The sequence below is a fragment of the Nuphar pumila genome, chromosome 5 (assembly GCF_984573655.1).
Source record: "Nuphar pumila chromosome 5, dmNupPumi1.hap1.1, whole genome shotgun sequence".
Classification (NCBI taxonomy): domain Eukaryota; kingdom Viridiplantae; phylum Streptophyta; class Magnoliopsida; order Nymphaeales; family Nymphaeaceae; genus Nuphar; species Nuphar pumila.
This window is the reverse complement of record NC_143253.1, coordinates 95,351,597-95,365,391: the sequence shown is the minus strand read 5'-3', so window position 1 is coordinate 95,365,391 and position 13,795 is coordinate 95,351,597. Positions and strand designations below refer to the sequence as shown.

At 37.9% G+C, this 13,795-nt stretch overlaps 1 protein-coding gene across 1 annotated transcript in view; it reads right to left on the bottom strand.

Annotated features, from left to right (window-relative positions):
• The window catches only part of LOC149837850 (DEAD-box ATP-dependent RNA helicase 10-like), a 29,689-nt gene extending 16,985 nt beyond the window's left edge, over positions 1–12,704 (bottom strand). The window contains exons 1-5 of the mRNA XM_090007515.1: positions 12,482–12,704; positions 11,506–11,647; positions 10,661–10,793; positions 10,085–10,154; positions 229–291 (exon numbers count right to left, since the gene is read on the bottom strand). Of these exons, the coding sequence (XP_089863641.1) occupies positions 229–291; positions 10,085–10,154; positions 10,661–10,793; positions 11,506–11,638 (399 nt within the window). The 5' untranslated portion in view covers positions 11,639–11,647; positions 12,482–12,704. The remainder of the gene's footprint in view (positions 1–228; positions 292–10,084; positions 10,155–10,660; positions 10,794–11,505; positions 11,648–12,481) is intronic.
• Positions 12,705–13,795: the final 1,091 nt, after the last annotated feature.

Here is a 13,795-nt window from a genome sequence, read left to right as displayed (position 1 = left end):
ACATGTGATAATTATGTCTCCACGTGACTCTCAAAGCATTTATAAGCACACTAAATGGAAGCCGTATATGCAACCAACCTATCTAATGCGCAAATGCAAGCAACTTTAGCTGATAAAATTGAACTCCACAAAGAGTGGCAACACAGGTATGTTTCAAACTGATATCTACAGGGCCCAATTATTTTAGCAATAAAAAATGCACGATAATCAAATAGATAAAAAGAATACCAAAACATGAGGCCTTTTCCCAAGTGAAATTGCTTGATCGTTCATATCTATACCTCCAACAATCTGCAGAGAAAAGATCAAGAGAAAAGCATTTGACAATCAGAAAGAACTGGAATCTAGTTCAGCTTAAAAATGTTAAGAAATTGATTCCATTGTGATGCAGAAATAACATAATCTATCAATCCTTGGGGGACCACTGCTGTCTAGAGACTAAAGAAAAACTCTACATGGCAAACCATAATATGTATTCGGGTCATAATTATGCAACGTTATCAAATAAACAAGGCATGGCCTATGCAATCACACAAGGTTAGCATGAAAATTGCAATCATATGATTAAGTATATAAATCTGTGCTATTAAAACTATCCAGTTATACAGAAGTATTACATATAGCAAAACTTCTTACATAAAGACAAAAGATTAAGGTAGCATTAATCATTTCAGACTAACATAGAAACGTCCATCTAATCAATTCAATGGTTTCTTATGCCTATAAGGCCACAATCTTGTTAAGGTGGTACTCCATAGATCTCCTTCTAAATCCATGACACCACCAGGAAATGCACGGAATTTATAAGGTTTTCTGCAACCTAAGAAATCTCTTAAGCTAAACATGTCACTTTGGCAGGATCCCCAGGAAAGTTTCAATCACTTTCTCATACCAATTCAGTCTAATAGAAGGTGTTATCCAGATCCCCACAACAAAACTGCTACCGTATTTGAGTCAAAAAACATAAATACAGCATAAGTTATATATTTATACAATATATGCCAGTTTAGTAACATTAGCGAGATAAACAAAATTACTTTTGATAAAAAACTAATGATAGGTTGGCCCAAATACATGTCTCTGTGTACATTATATATTTAAACTACATATGCCAGCTAAGTAGCATACCATCACCATTTTCCGTTCAAGTGTATAAAACATAAGAAGAACAGAAAGAAATTATACTCATCACCTTTGCAAGGATAAGATGTTACAAACATTTCCTTAAAAGAATAACTAACTTTGTGGGTTCATCAAGGTAGAAGGCTAGACAGGATGCATGAGAGGTTGTCGAGTGGCAACTAATCAAAATGGACTAAGCTCGCAGTAGTTACTGAGTTTCACCATGCCCAGTGCACCGAAGTCCTTGTTAGTTTAAATAGCACTACCCCAGTATGTCTTTAGAATTCAAACAACTATGATAACATAAAACCAAGAAAAACATGAACATGTGCAAGTAAGTCATTCATGCAGTTTAATGTGAGGTTAATTCCTCAATAAGGGCAAGAGCGAAGGTGCAAAGAAGAAAAGGTGTACCATACAGAACATAAAAGTAAAAGAAACGGTAATGTAGCAGTAAGAAACAACTGAATAGTGAATAAGCAGTATCTATAGGGGAATGAAGGAAATACTTCAACTTGTTTCATATTTCCTCATTTCAAATATATATATATATATATATATATATATATATATATATATATATATATATATATATATATCAATTTCAAAAATCAACCACACCCAAACTGGACCTATGTAACACTCAAGATTGAAATAATGAACCATGATAATTGCACCATATGGGTTCAATCTGCACTACAAATATTGCATGTGGACATGCATGCACAGATGCACACACATAGATTTCCTCATTTCAACTATATATATAGCAATTTCAAAAAATCAACCACACCCAAACTGGACCTATGTAACACTCAAGATTGAAATAATGAACCATGATAATCGCACCATATGGGTTCAATCTGCACTACAAATATTGTATGTGGACATGCATGCACAGATGCACACACATGCATACATGCATCGCACATGCTCATTTATTTCTAGCAAAATACATTTCATGTTGGAATGTCATAATTATTGATGACAAGATAACGCCACATTTGTTCTTGACATAAAGGCCAGGAACCCTAACAAAAGAATCTCCACCATCTATGACTCGATCGACGTATCAGTGTGGTATGGTGATCAGACAATTGCTTTTGGGAGCATCTCTGGGTTCGTCCAGCCTCACCATAACACTACAAAACTGCATGCAATTGTAGTAGCTGATGCAATGCCACTTCAACCTAAGGCATACCATGATATGAGACAACAGTAGAGTAAGAAGCATGAACTCAATGATGTTGAAGTTAGGCTGATGTCTGAAACTCATTTTAAGGTTAAACGATGGAAGTCGAAAGAGGTATGCTTTGAGAGTATCATGTTGGATCAGTGCACTACCACTAGACTCTTCTTCAAGGGGCATTGACAGTTCTGACTGTGATGTCCAGATTTGATTTAGTGGATAAATCTTTGTTGATTATTCTGTTCATGGTGTTCTTCCTTTGTTAGGATAGTGAAAGGAGGGATGCTGGTAAACTTAGGGGTATCATTTTGTTTATTGTGTTATTTCTGATAAAGTTTTTGTTTCTTGTCATCATAATTAGTTATTGTACTTATGAATTTGAATGATATTTGACACAAAAGTTCTGCTTCTCACACTAGCTTTGGCTGGAACTTAATGCTAAAAATGACCGTACTGTGCTTGCAAAATGGTGCGCTTCCCGAAATACCTAACAATTTGATGAAATCTTTTGCATATCCAAAATACAAATGCCCGACCTCTTTAGGATATTTTTTCCCTTTGCACATACGAACCTGCTAAGATTTGCATGATATATAGGTACATTTTAGAAAATTCACGGCCTTTCAATAAAAAAAAGATTCTTCAAAAATCTGTAAATATAGTACGACATTCGCTAATACAGTACGACCTTCACTAATATAACTTACAAACCTCATTTAAATAAATACTCCTTAAGGAGCTTTGCAAATGTGTATGACATTCACAAATAGTTATTATGAATGTCCCAGTCTTCTGCACTCTGATGAGACCTCTAAAAATAAACTACGACCTTCCTGAATATAACCTGCGAACCTCCTTTAAGTAAATACCCTTCGAGGAGTTCTGCAAATGTTTGCTAACATTCACAAATACCTATTGTGAATATCTCAAACGTTCGCACTCAGATGAGACTCCGCAAATACAGTACGACCTTCGCAAATAGAGTGTGACCTTCGCGAATATAACATGTGAACCTACTTTAACTAAATACTCTTCAATGAGGTTCACAAATGTCTACTGACATTCGCAAATACCTATTCTGAATATCCCTGACTTTCGCATGCTTGCTAATTCATATATAAAATCATTGCGGTATTTTTTATATTTTTTTGTTTGTTTCTTGTTAGAACCCTCTCCACCTATTCCTTTTGTGGTGATATGTATGAAATCATCTTGCATCATTCCAGTGAGGTTGCAACATCATTTTGGTCAACTTTTTCATCTTTTGCATGCTTGCTAATACAATATTTATGTATGTTTGTCTGTGTTTTATTTAATATTTGATACCGAATTTTTCGTTTAGGGTTTACTATTTTTAAGATTTTTTTATAGATAATATATTTATTGTTGTTGTAGATGATTTGTGTTTGTTTTCTTATCCTTTATTTAATATTTTATGGTTTGTCTTGAGATAATGGGGTTAGAGTTTATTGTGCACAAGCATCAATTAGTGTGATGAGGTTGGGGTTGACTGTGGACAAGCATTCAATAGGAGTTAAAGCTTGTGTAAGTAGTTGGTTTCATAACTCAAAATCAAATTTAAATTCAAAAATAAATTTGAGTTCATATTCGTCATTTAAATTCTGATCCAAGCCCATAATTACAATTCAAGTTTAAACTCACATTTCAATTTTTGTTCAAAGTTTAAAATTAATTTGAAAATAAAATTCAAACTCAAATGAGTTAAAAGTCTAAATTAAAGCTTAAAATTTAAAATCCAAATTTAAGTAAAAGTTGTTCAAAATACAAAGTTCATAATCTAGATATCTTTTTTATAAAATTCAGTTTCAATTTCAACTCTAAACTCATAATTCAATTCCAACTCGAACTTTAAATTATAATCTTACAAATTAGTTATCTTACACATTCAATTCAAAATGTAAAATTCATTTGAAATTCAAACTCAAATTCACACCCAAATTAATTAATGAATTCCAAGAATCAAACTAATTATTTTGCATGTATGTGTATACTTAGACTAGTTATTCTAAAATATGCTTCAAGTGGGGGTTCACAATGAGTCAGCTCGAGCTCGACTCGATTAAACTCATCTAGGTAAGTAAACGAGCTGATAATACATTATATTGTATCACACATGACTTGGATGGGTAAAGCTGATCGTTGAAAGCAATATCTAGCCCCTCAAATGTGCTTAACAGGGTTTATAAGCTATATGTTCAGTCAAAACACAATAATGCAAACAGCCTGAATTTTTAAGATGAAAAAGAAAAAAACACTGCTTCAATTTGTGCTAACATTACCCTGTACCCATCTATTCACTCAATCTTAGTGCACCCGCATGATTCACTCAATCTTAGTGCACCTGCATGACAAATAGCTCATGTTGGACATATTCAATTAGTTAAAACCAGACTATAATGACAGGATTAGGAAAACATAAGTTGGGAACAATAAGGCATTATACTGATACTATTATACTACAATAGCTTAACTTTATAAATACGTACCACAATCAATACTGGTTCTAGCAATTTCTCAATGAGGCAATTCTTAGACGATATTCAAAAGTAATCATTTTTTTCTTAGAACTACATGTGGAGAAAAAGTAGTGATGATGTTCCAGAGGATGGTGAAGCATAAATGAGAAAGGTTTGTGCCCCAATCAAGTGTCCTAGTACTTCACATGCAGTGTGTGAATTTAACTTGATGGTGAAGCCTACAGGACAAAGGTCTGTGTCCTCCCCCAACCAAGTGTCCTAGTGTTAAAATAGAGCATGCGTATGGATCTGGATCCAGATCCATATGCACGATGTTGTTCAATCCATACGCACGATGTTGTTCAACGTGTGTGGGTTTTTCATTAATGGCATTTATGTGATATAGCCTCATTGTAACTTGTTATATATATATGATGTTTAGGGCTCGGTGGCTGTGTGAAAAATCAATCTTTAGCAGCCCCAGCCATTGTGCAGCTCTCTCTCTGTCTCTCCCTCTTCTCTATTTTTTGTTCTCTGTGCAGGATATCGAACTCGGCGATGGTTCCTCAGCACATCTAACATGGTATCAGAGCAGCAAACGTGACGGGGCGTGATCAGACGTGCATCTGTGCTATTGCTGGAACTGTTCCATTTTTCTTCAGACCTGTAACTCGACTATAACTTGTTGGGTCGTTGATTTCTGACTCGTGAATCTGGGATCTTTCTTTCTTGTTTTATTTTGTTCATTGGATCGTCATTTCCTGCATCGAAAATTTGGTCCTTTGGTCGTTACTTCCTGTATCGTGAATCTGACCATTATTTATGTCGTGGTCGTTATTTCTTTACTCTTGAACTCGTTCCTCGCGAACCTTGACAGCAGGTTCGACTTCCTCACGACCTTGAACAGGTAGTTCTTCCCCTCGTCTGCCTCCATCACCTTCATCTACTTATTATTATTTTTGTGTTTTTCTGTCGTGAATCAGGCTGTGAATCTGCCTTCTTCTTTATTTCCTGTGTCGTAAATCTGGTCTCTTCCTTAAATATCTTGAATTTGCTTATTCTTTGTGTCATAAATCTTATTTTGATTAATCGTTATTAAATCTGTTTATTCGTTGTTTCATTGATATGGATTCTTACTCGATGCATTCTAGTCCCTATGCTAATTTTTTAAATCAGCTCGTTACAGAAAAACTTATTCATACTAATTTCTTGACATGGAAGAGACAAATTCTTCCGTTCATACGGAGTCAGGATCTTGATGAACATTTGGATGGTTCTGTTCATGTGCCACCACGACTTATTTTGCAGGAAACCAAGAATGAGGTGGGTGACACAGTTACCAAATTTGTTAAAAATCCATAATATACAGTCTGGAGAAAGCGGGATCAGTCTTTGGTTGCTTATATTACGTCAACACTCTCTCAAGAAGTGTTGGTTACTCTTTCAGATGATTGCACTGCGGCAGATCTATGGAGTAAGTTATCTCATACATACTCTCAGATATCAGAAGCTCGAGTTATGTACTTAAAAAATGAGTTTCAAAATCTGAAGAAAGGCTCAATAACAGTAATGGAATGCATAGGCCGCATGAAGAGTATTATTGACCAATTGGCTATTATTGGAAGCGCTATTTCAGATAACGATAAAGTACAACTTCTTAATGGGTGGATTTAACTACAAAGGCTTGAACCAATATTACTTAGCCAATCATCTACTTGTACATGTGAACTATAATGAAAGCATTCTCAGCAAATTACAGGAATATCAAACTTCATGAGAGCAAAAAGCAACTGATTACATACAAAATAAATTAGAACAAATAGTTCCTATAAAAAAGACTTCATTTGAAGAAATGACATCCACCTCAGCAAAGGAAAGTAATCCCATTTAAATATTCCTTCAAAGGTTAGATATATAAAGTTAGTAACTCCAAAGTTATGTCACATGGATACTCCAATTTGACTCCCGTTCCATATCCCCTTAATACAAGTTGAAACTTCCTAAAAAGGGTCGTATCCCCGTATCCATAGCTGTATCCATGTGACAAAGCTCCAAAGAAGTTCAACCATAAATCTTGCAATCCTCAACATGAGCATTCAGTGATAATTATGCCTAGATTTTCTTATGTTTGAACATTCTGCAGTAACAAGAAAGAAAAAAGTTAGGAAAGTGATCATATTAACAGTCATACTCCAAAATGCTTGGACAAAAAACGTGACCTTGGCTGATGATTCTAGCATTAACCATTGCAATCCTTCAAATACATTTAACTGGCAGTCAGAACATAAAAATGTGCTTACTAATTATGGACAACCTTCACACTCTTTTGTCATGCCCAATAACCAAATATAATGAGGAACTAATCATATTAATAGTGAGATTCTCCATCATGTGTGACCCCTATCCAAAAGTAAAAGATTTAATAAAGTTGGCAATCCAATTGCAGCACAACACAAATTTGTAACATGGATATGGATGCGGGAATTGGACGACACAGATATGTTTTGAATGATACGACAGCTCTCAAACTTTAGGACTCAAGGACACAGATTTGTGTGTGTATGTGTGTATAACAATTTTAAATCACTATGATTGAGAACATCAAAATAGTAAAACTTGATTGAAATTGAAATGTAATTTAATTGATCATAGATTTTAAAAGAAAAAGAAGGCAAGTGAAAACAAAACAAGTAATCAAGATCATAAAAGAAAATAGACAAAGTTAGTGACATAATCTTGGCTCTGAGTGTCGTCATGTTGACATGATATGCAAGGTAAGTGAAGTGCCCATGCAACATAGAACAAAACCCTCACAAGCATTTGAATGAATTTCATGGAACTCGCCCATCAGCCTCTTTCAAAGATCAACATATACAAAATAGGGCTAACAAACAAGATTCGTCAATTCTATGCATTCCTATCACCATAAAAGAAAGACAAGAATTTCAGCATATCAAACATGCCCAAGAATTTCCATCCTTTTCTTCTTAAGTGGAAAGGACAGATTCTGGGAAAGAATACCACGATGCTCAGAATTATACATTCATCTAGCATGATCACAGGCCTTGCTAGCCTTGCCTGAAAACAAATTCACACAATTTTGAATTGCAGGTCATTAGTGACCCAACTTGTTGGCATCTCTCTCTCTCTCTCTCTCTCTCTCTCTCTCTCTCTCTCTCTCTCTCTCTCTCTCTATATATATATATATATATATATATATATATATATATATATATATACATGGTGTCAATGATAACTTTGTAAAACCAAAATTATACATAACGCATAGCCAAAGTTCATTCTATCATACACTACCCTTTGCTGCAATGTTCATGTCAATGGAAAATTATCACCAGTAGCAGGGGGAGAGTATTTGTGGAGTTCTATTCTATGAACACCTAAATAGATCCCTAGTCAACGTGGCCCCAACCCTCCTCAAAAAAAATTGCCAACCAATGATACGCCTTTAGTTGGTATTAGTGGAACCCACCTGGAAAAAATGGAAAAGCCTGAGCAAAAAGAAAATGTTCATGAATAGAAGAGAAATTGATCAAGTACTTCAATATGGATGTTAGGTAAGTTGTACCTAAACTATGAAGTTGACTATTTTAGTTTACTAAAGAAATCAATCTATAATAGAAAAAGGGAACAAAATATCCTTAATATCTACATGCTATGTCACAGGGATTCGGCTAGCAGGGTGTCACACCCCATCGACGTGACTCGATGCGGGAGCGAGTGCGGCACCGGGGTGCGGTCAACCCAACCCTGGGTGCGGTCAATGCACCCAGGGTCATTTTGGTCAAATTCTCGGACTTAAAAAAAATTGCCAAGAAATTTTTTTTTGCCCTATATGTCACAGGGATTCTGCAACTAGGTGCCGCACCCGCACCCGATGCGGTCAACCTGACCCTGGGTGCAATCAACGCACCTAAGGTCATTTATGTCCAACTTTTGTACTTTATATATATATATATATATATATATTATATATATATATATAATTTTTTAGATTTTTGCCGCACCCCCGCACCCAGGTTTTTTGAAAGTGACGCACCCGCACCCATGTGACATAGCCTACATGTGTGCAACATTACCATGTGTCACATTACCAAATGCACATAAATACTCCTAATCCTATGTCACATGGGTGCGGGTGCGGGTGCGGGCGTGGGTGCGGGTGCGGGGATTCGGCACTTCCAAAAAACCCGGGTGCGGGGGTGCGGCAGGGGCAAAAATGTAAAATATATATAAGGGGGTCTGGGGTTCCCCTGACGCGGGTTGGGGGTCCAATTTTTTTTGCTGGTGTGTTTGTTTGAAGACTCGTTACCCACGTTCTGCTTGTTGTGTACTTTGAGGCAACGGGACAAAATTGATGAAACGAAAAGATTGGCAATCTGATCGACCCAGCCTGCTGCATTCTGCTGACTGTCATGATTCAATCATGTCTGAAACTCCCTAGTCTTCACGAAAAAAAATATAAGCGCAAGGTTTGATGTGGTTTGTTGGAGAGAGAGTCTTCATGAGGCCTACGACTCCACTGCCACGCCATAGGATTCTTAAAATTTCATTTTATATACAGTTGCACGACAACTAAAAGAAATTTATTGGATTGGACATGTAGAAAAGAGAGGTCTACACAAAGCTACAGCTAGAGCACCCATCTTGTCAGGAGAACAGTGAATACTAATAGCCAGCAAGGCTACCACCATCATTATCATTTATTATGGAGAGAGAAAATCCTTTACGAAAAAGAAGGATCAGCAAGGCTATCACCATCATTATCATTTATTATGGAGAGAGAAAATCCTTTACGAAAAAGAAGGATCTGGATTGAAAAGGCTCTTCAATTTTAGATGGTTTTAAAAGTGCCCCCTTATAAAACAAGAGCAGCAGCAAGCAGCTGTCAGCAGATTTTTTTTTTTAAATTCCGCAGCCCATTTCATAGGGCAAATTTTTTTAAAAAAATCCAAAACCAAAATGGACCTAAATGATCCTGGGTGTGGTCAATGCACCCAAGATCGGGTTGACCGCACCCGCGTCGAGTCGCGTTGACGCGGGTGCGGCACCCTGCTAGCCGAATCCCTGTGACATAGCCCTAATCTAAAGAGAAAAAAAAAAAGATCAGAAAAGATTTTCATGCTTTTAATTTCTTATAAATCAACTAGAATTTACTCTAGGTATCCCCAGCCTCAACTTTAATAGGCGTAGATATATTAAGAAACATGGCATTCAAAATATGACTCCCGTTATTAAAATTCATGTGAGGCAACCACGAGAGATGAAAGAAACTTACTGATATGCATCTTAATCCAATTCCAGATCCTAGAGCTTGAAATTGTTCTGAAATTTGAATAGCCAATTCCCTAATACAAGCAAAAATAACATGTTAAAAGAAATGAAAAAAAATCCAAGTGTGTGATTAAAGAACCAATGTTACAGATATCACTGATTCTTTGAAAATATTGTGACATTGTCACAAATCAATAATATTAAAGATTGAATAGATACATCATCACAATATTTTCACAATATAATAATGCTATCACGATAACATGGCCAATATTATTGCGATTTTTTCAGATTTTTATTCATATTTATTTTTTATATTTTTAAACATAATTTCTCTTTTATCTTTTTTTATCAAGAATATTTATACCTTTTCTTTGCCTTAAAAATAGTAAAACCTATCATTTTCTTTTCTATACTTTCAAGTTTCAATTTTTTATGTACTAATATTTTCCTAAAATTCTTTTCAAGATTTATCATATTATCCCTTGCCAAGATAAAGACAAACCTGTATATGCAACTATGCCATCAACTAATCTAAGTGAATCCCAACACTTAAAGCAAGTGACATTAGAAAAATTACCTTGTCGGAGAAAGCACGCAAGCAAAAAATGCTTCTGGTTGCCCTTTGCGTTCTAGAAGTGCTTGCAGAATGGGAATAGCAAAAGCTCCTGTTTTACCAGAACCTGTTTCTGCAAGCCCAATAATGTCTCTGCCTGCAGTTATAAAATTATTGTGAGAGAAAGAGAGGGAGATCATACATTTAATCAGGAATGGTTAACCCATGCATATAACATTTTTAACTATTAATTTGGATAAGAGGCCGTAATTTCCATTACTTTGATATCTTAATCAAGAAGGATGATATCTGCTTAAGAGAAGGAAAGACAAATGAAGGAGAAGGAGGATGAGGAAGAGAAAGGAAGAAGCAGAACGAGGAAGGAAAGAAAAAAGAAAGGAAGAAGCACGACGAGGAAGAGAAGAAAAAAGAAAGGAAAAAGCATATGATGGTCGTGAAGGATGGACGGAAGGAAGGAAGAAGTACAAAAGCAGAGGAAGGAAGGGGATGAAGAGGAGAAAAGTGTGACCAAGGTACGTTAATCACCACTGTATGTCGGAGTGTACTGTTGTAGGTATTAAAAAAGTAAAATTACATAGAAAATCATATAGGAAACACAAAATATTCCATTTACAATGTCCAATGAATTCTGAGAGCATATTGTTCTAAACAATTTTTACAATGGGAAACTGTTTCTATTTAGAAACTCAGACCATCCTATGCACATATTCATACCTCTAAGCCAGCTGATACAAAACTCATACAAGCATAGATTAAAACTTAAACCAGAAAGATCAAGAAAAGGCATATAGAATTAACAACCTCATATTTTTGCAATTTGCAATAGAAAAGCAAAGAGGAAAAAAGACCTTCAAGAGCATAAGGGATCGTCTGTGCTTGAATCTTGGTGGGGGTTTTCCACCCTAAATTTCCGCATGCTACCAGTAGTTCTTCGCACACTCCTAATGAATTAAATGTCAACTCCCCATTCTCAGCCTCCATTTCCAAATGCTGAAGCAAAACTCTAGATTAATTTCACCAGCAAGTATGAAACAAAAGATCTTATAGCTAGAAAGCTACGGGTGCCGCACCTTCAGCCGAGGATGCGACAGGGTATCATAAAGGCAACAGTAGTGGGGCCCACCCAACTTGGTGGCGGCGAGGGTTAGCGAGCCGCCAGACTACTATAAAAGCCGAAAGAGGCAGGAGCAGGTGGCGCCTGCCTTCTGGCCAACAGAGGAGGAAGGGGGAGGGCGAGTCAGCTGCCAGGCCAGCCAAACAAGGGGGAAAAAAGACGGCACCTGAGCGGTGTCGCCGCCTCAGGGACATAGGGCCGGCTATTTCTCGGAGCCGGGTCTGGCCCCAAACGAGACACTGAGAGAACAGAGCTGAGCTCGGTTCAAAAAGAGGGAAGCCGGTGGCCGTCAGCACCGGGAGGCCGGTGGTGAGGCTACTGCCGACCACAGTGGCAGGCTGACAGAAAGGGGAAAATGGGAGGACAGTCGTTGTGGCGCCTGTATTCCAGCCAAAGGAGCAGGGGAGGAGGGAGGCTGGCGGCCAGGCCACTGCCGGAGCAGGCCTATAAAAAAAGAAGAGCGGTGGTGGCAGCAGGAGGAGGTGGCGTTAGCCAGCCACTCAACGGCGACAGCAGCATTGCTGCTGCTGCCGTCCTCAGAGAGAAAAATAAAAGAGGAGACTCGGTGGAGGTGGCTCGACCCCTCCATCCGGCCAAACCAAGCGAGAGGGAGAGAGACAGACGGGGGAAATGGCCTGGCCACGGTTGTAGTGGTCAGCCGAGGTGGAAGGAGCGACAGGCAGACGATCACAAAGAGAGAGAAAACTTACCGGTGAGAGAAGGCAAGCTCCGGCGAGCGGCGATCTCCAGCGAGAGGCGAGCCCGGGCGATTGGGGGTTACAAAAAAGGGGAGAGAGGCGGTGCGTACGAGGGAGAGAGATTCAAGGAGAGCCCGGGCTATTTGGGGTTGGGCCTGGAGATTCCAGGGAAGGAGTTGGGGGGGAGAGTGTTGAGGGGCGTGTTAGGGTTAGTTAAAAAAGAAAGCCCCCACCCGTGGGTAGGGGTGGTAAAACCTGACACGACCTGCCAACCCGCCTCTTAGGCGGGTTCAAGTTTGGCAAAAATGAACTCATTTAATAAACGGGTCGATCCGTCTAACCCGTTTATTAAACGGGTCGGGTTCGTGTTAGGGGTATGCCAACCCGGCTGACCCGTTTAATAAACGGGTTAGGCGGGCGGGTCAACCCACCAACCCGTCCTGCCAACCCGTCCGCCAACCCGACCCGCTAACCCGCCAACCCATTTACCCCACCCAACTTGTTTATGTTTATTAAGCAGGTTGGAGGGTCGTGTCGGGTTACCCGTTTAATAAACGGGTCGGGTTCGGGTTGAGGTATGCCAACCTGACCCGATTGCCACCCCTACCTTTGGGGGTTTAAATAGACCAACAAGGTTAGATCCAGTCAGATCCAAATCCTTTTTTTTAAGATCCATATAAAAATTTAACAACCTTAGGCAACCTCCTTAAATCCATTATATCCCATAAATAATAAGAACATTGTAAAACACCCACAACCAATAAAAGAAACAAGAATAAAGAAAAAGTAAATAAATAAAATGTCTCAATTACCTGTTTAATCCTAATAATAATCACCGAATATAAAACCACAAACATGCAAATTTTATCAAGAATACCATTGAACATTAATTGTTAACCATTTGTATTTTAAAGTTCAACAATTTTTTATAACCCTAAAGATTGCAGTATCACAAACTTGGAGTGTTTGGTTATGCACGCTACATATTTGGGTCAAAAGAAAAGAGTTATTGTTGCAATATGGTCGACAAGACCAGTGTGGTCATCGCAAAAAATTTTCTCTCGTAATATTCTCTCTTTTCCTTCTTTTTTCCTTTCCAACCTCTATTTCCTCCTTTTTGAAGGGAGAAAAGAAGAGAGAAAAAAGAGAAGAGGAACTCTTATGCGGGGTCTCATTTGACCTTAATTTTGAAAATTTTCAAGAAAATAACTCGCCTCCGTTTTTGAAATATTTGCGGGAAAACTGAGAGACGGGATCCGCTCGTCGGTACGAGGTTCGACCGTTCCTGACGCCTTTACCAGGGGTAATCGAACCAAGAGTCGAATT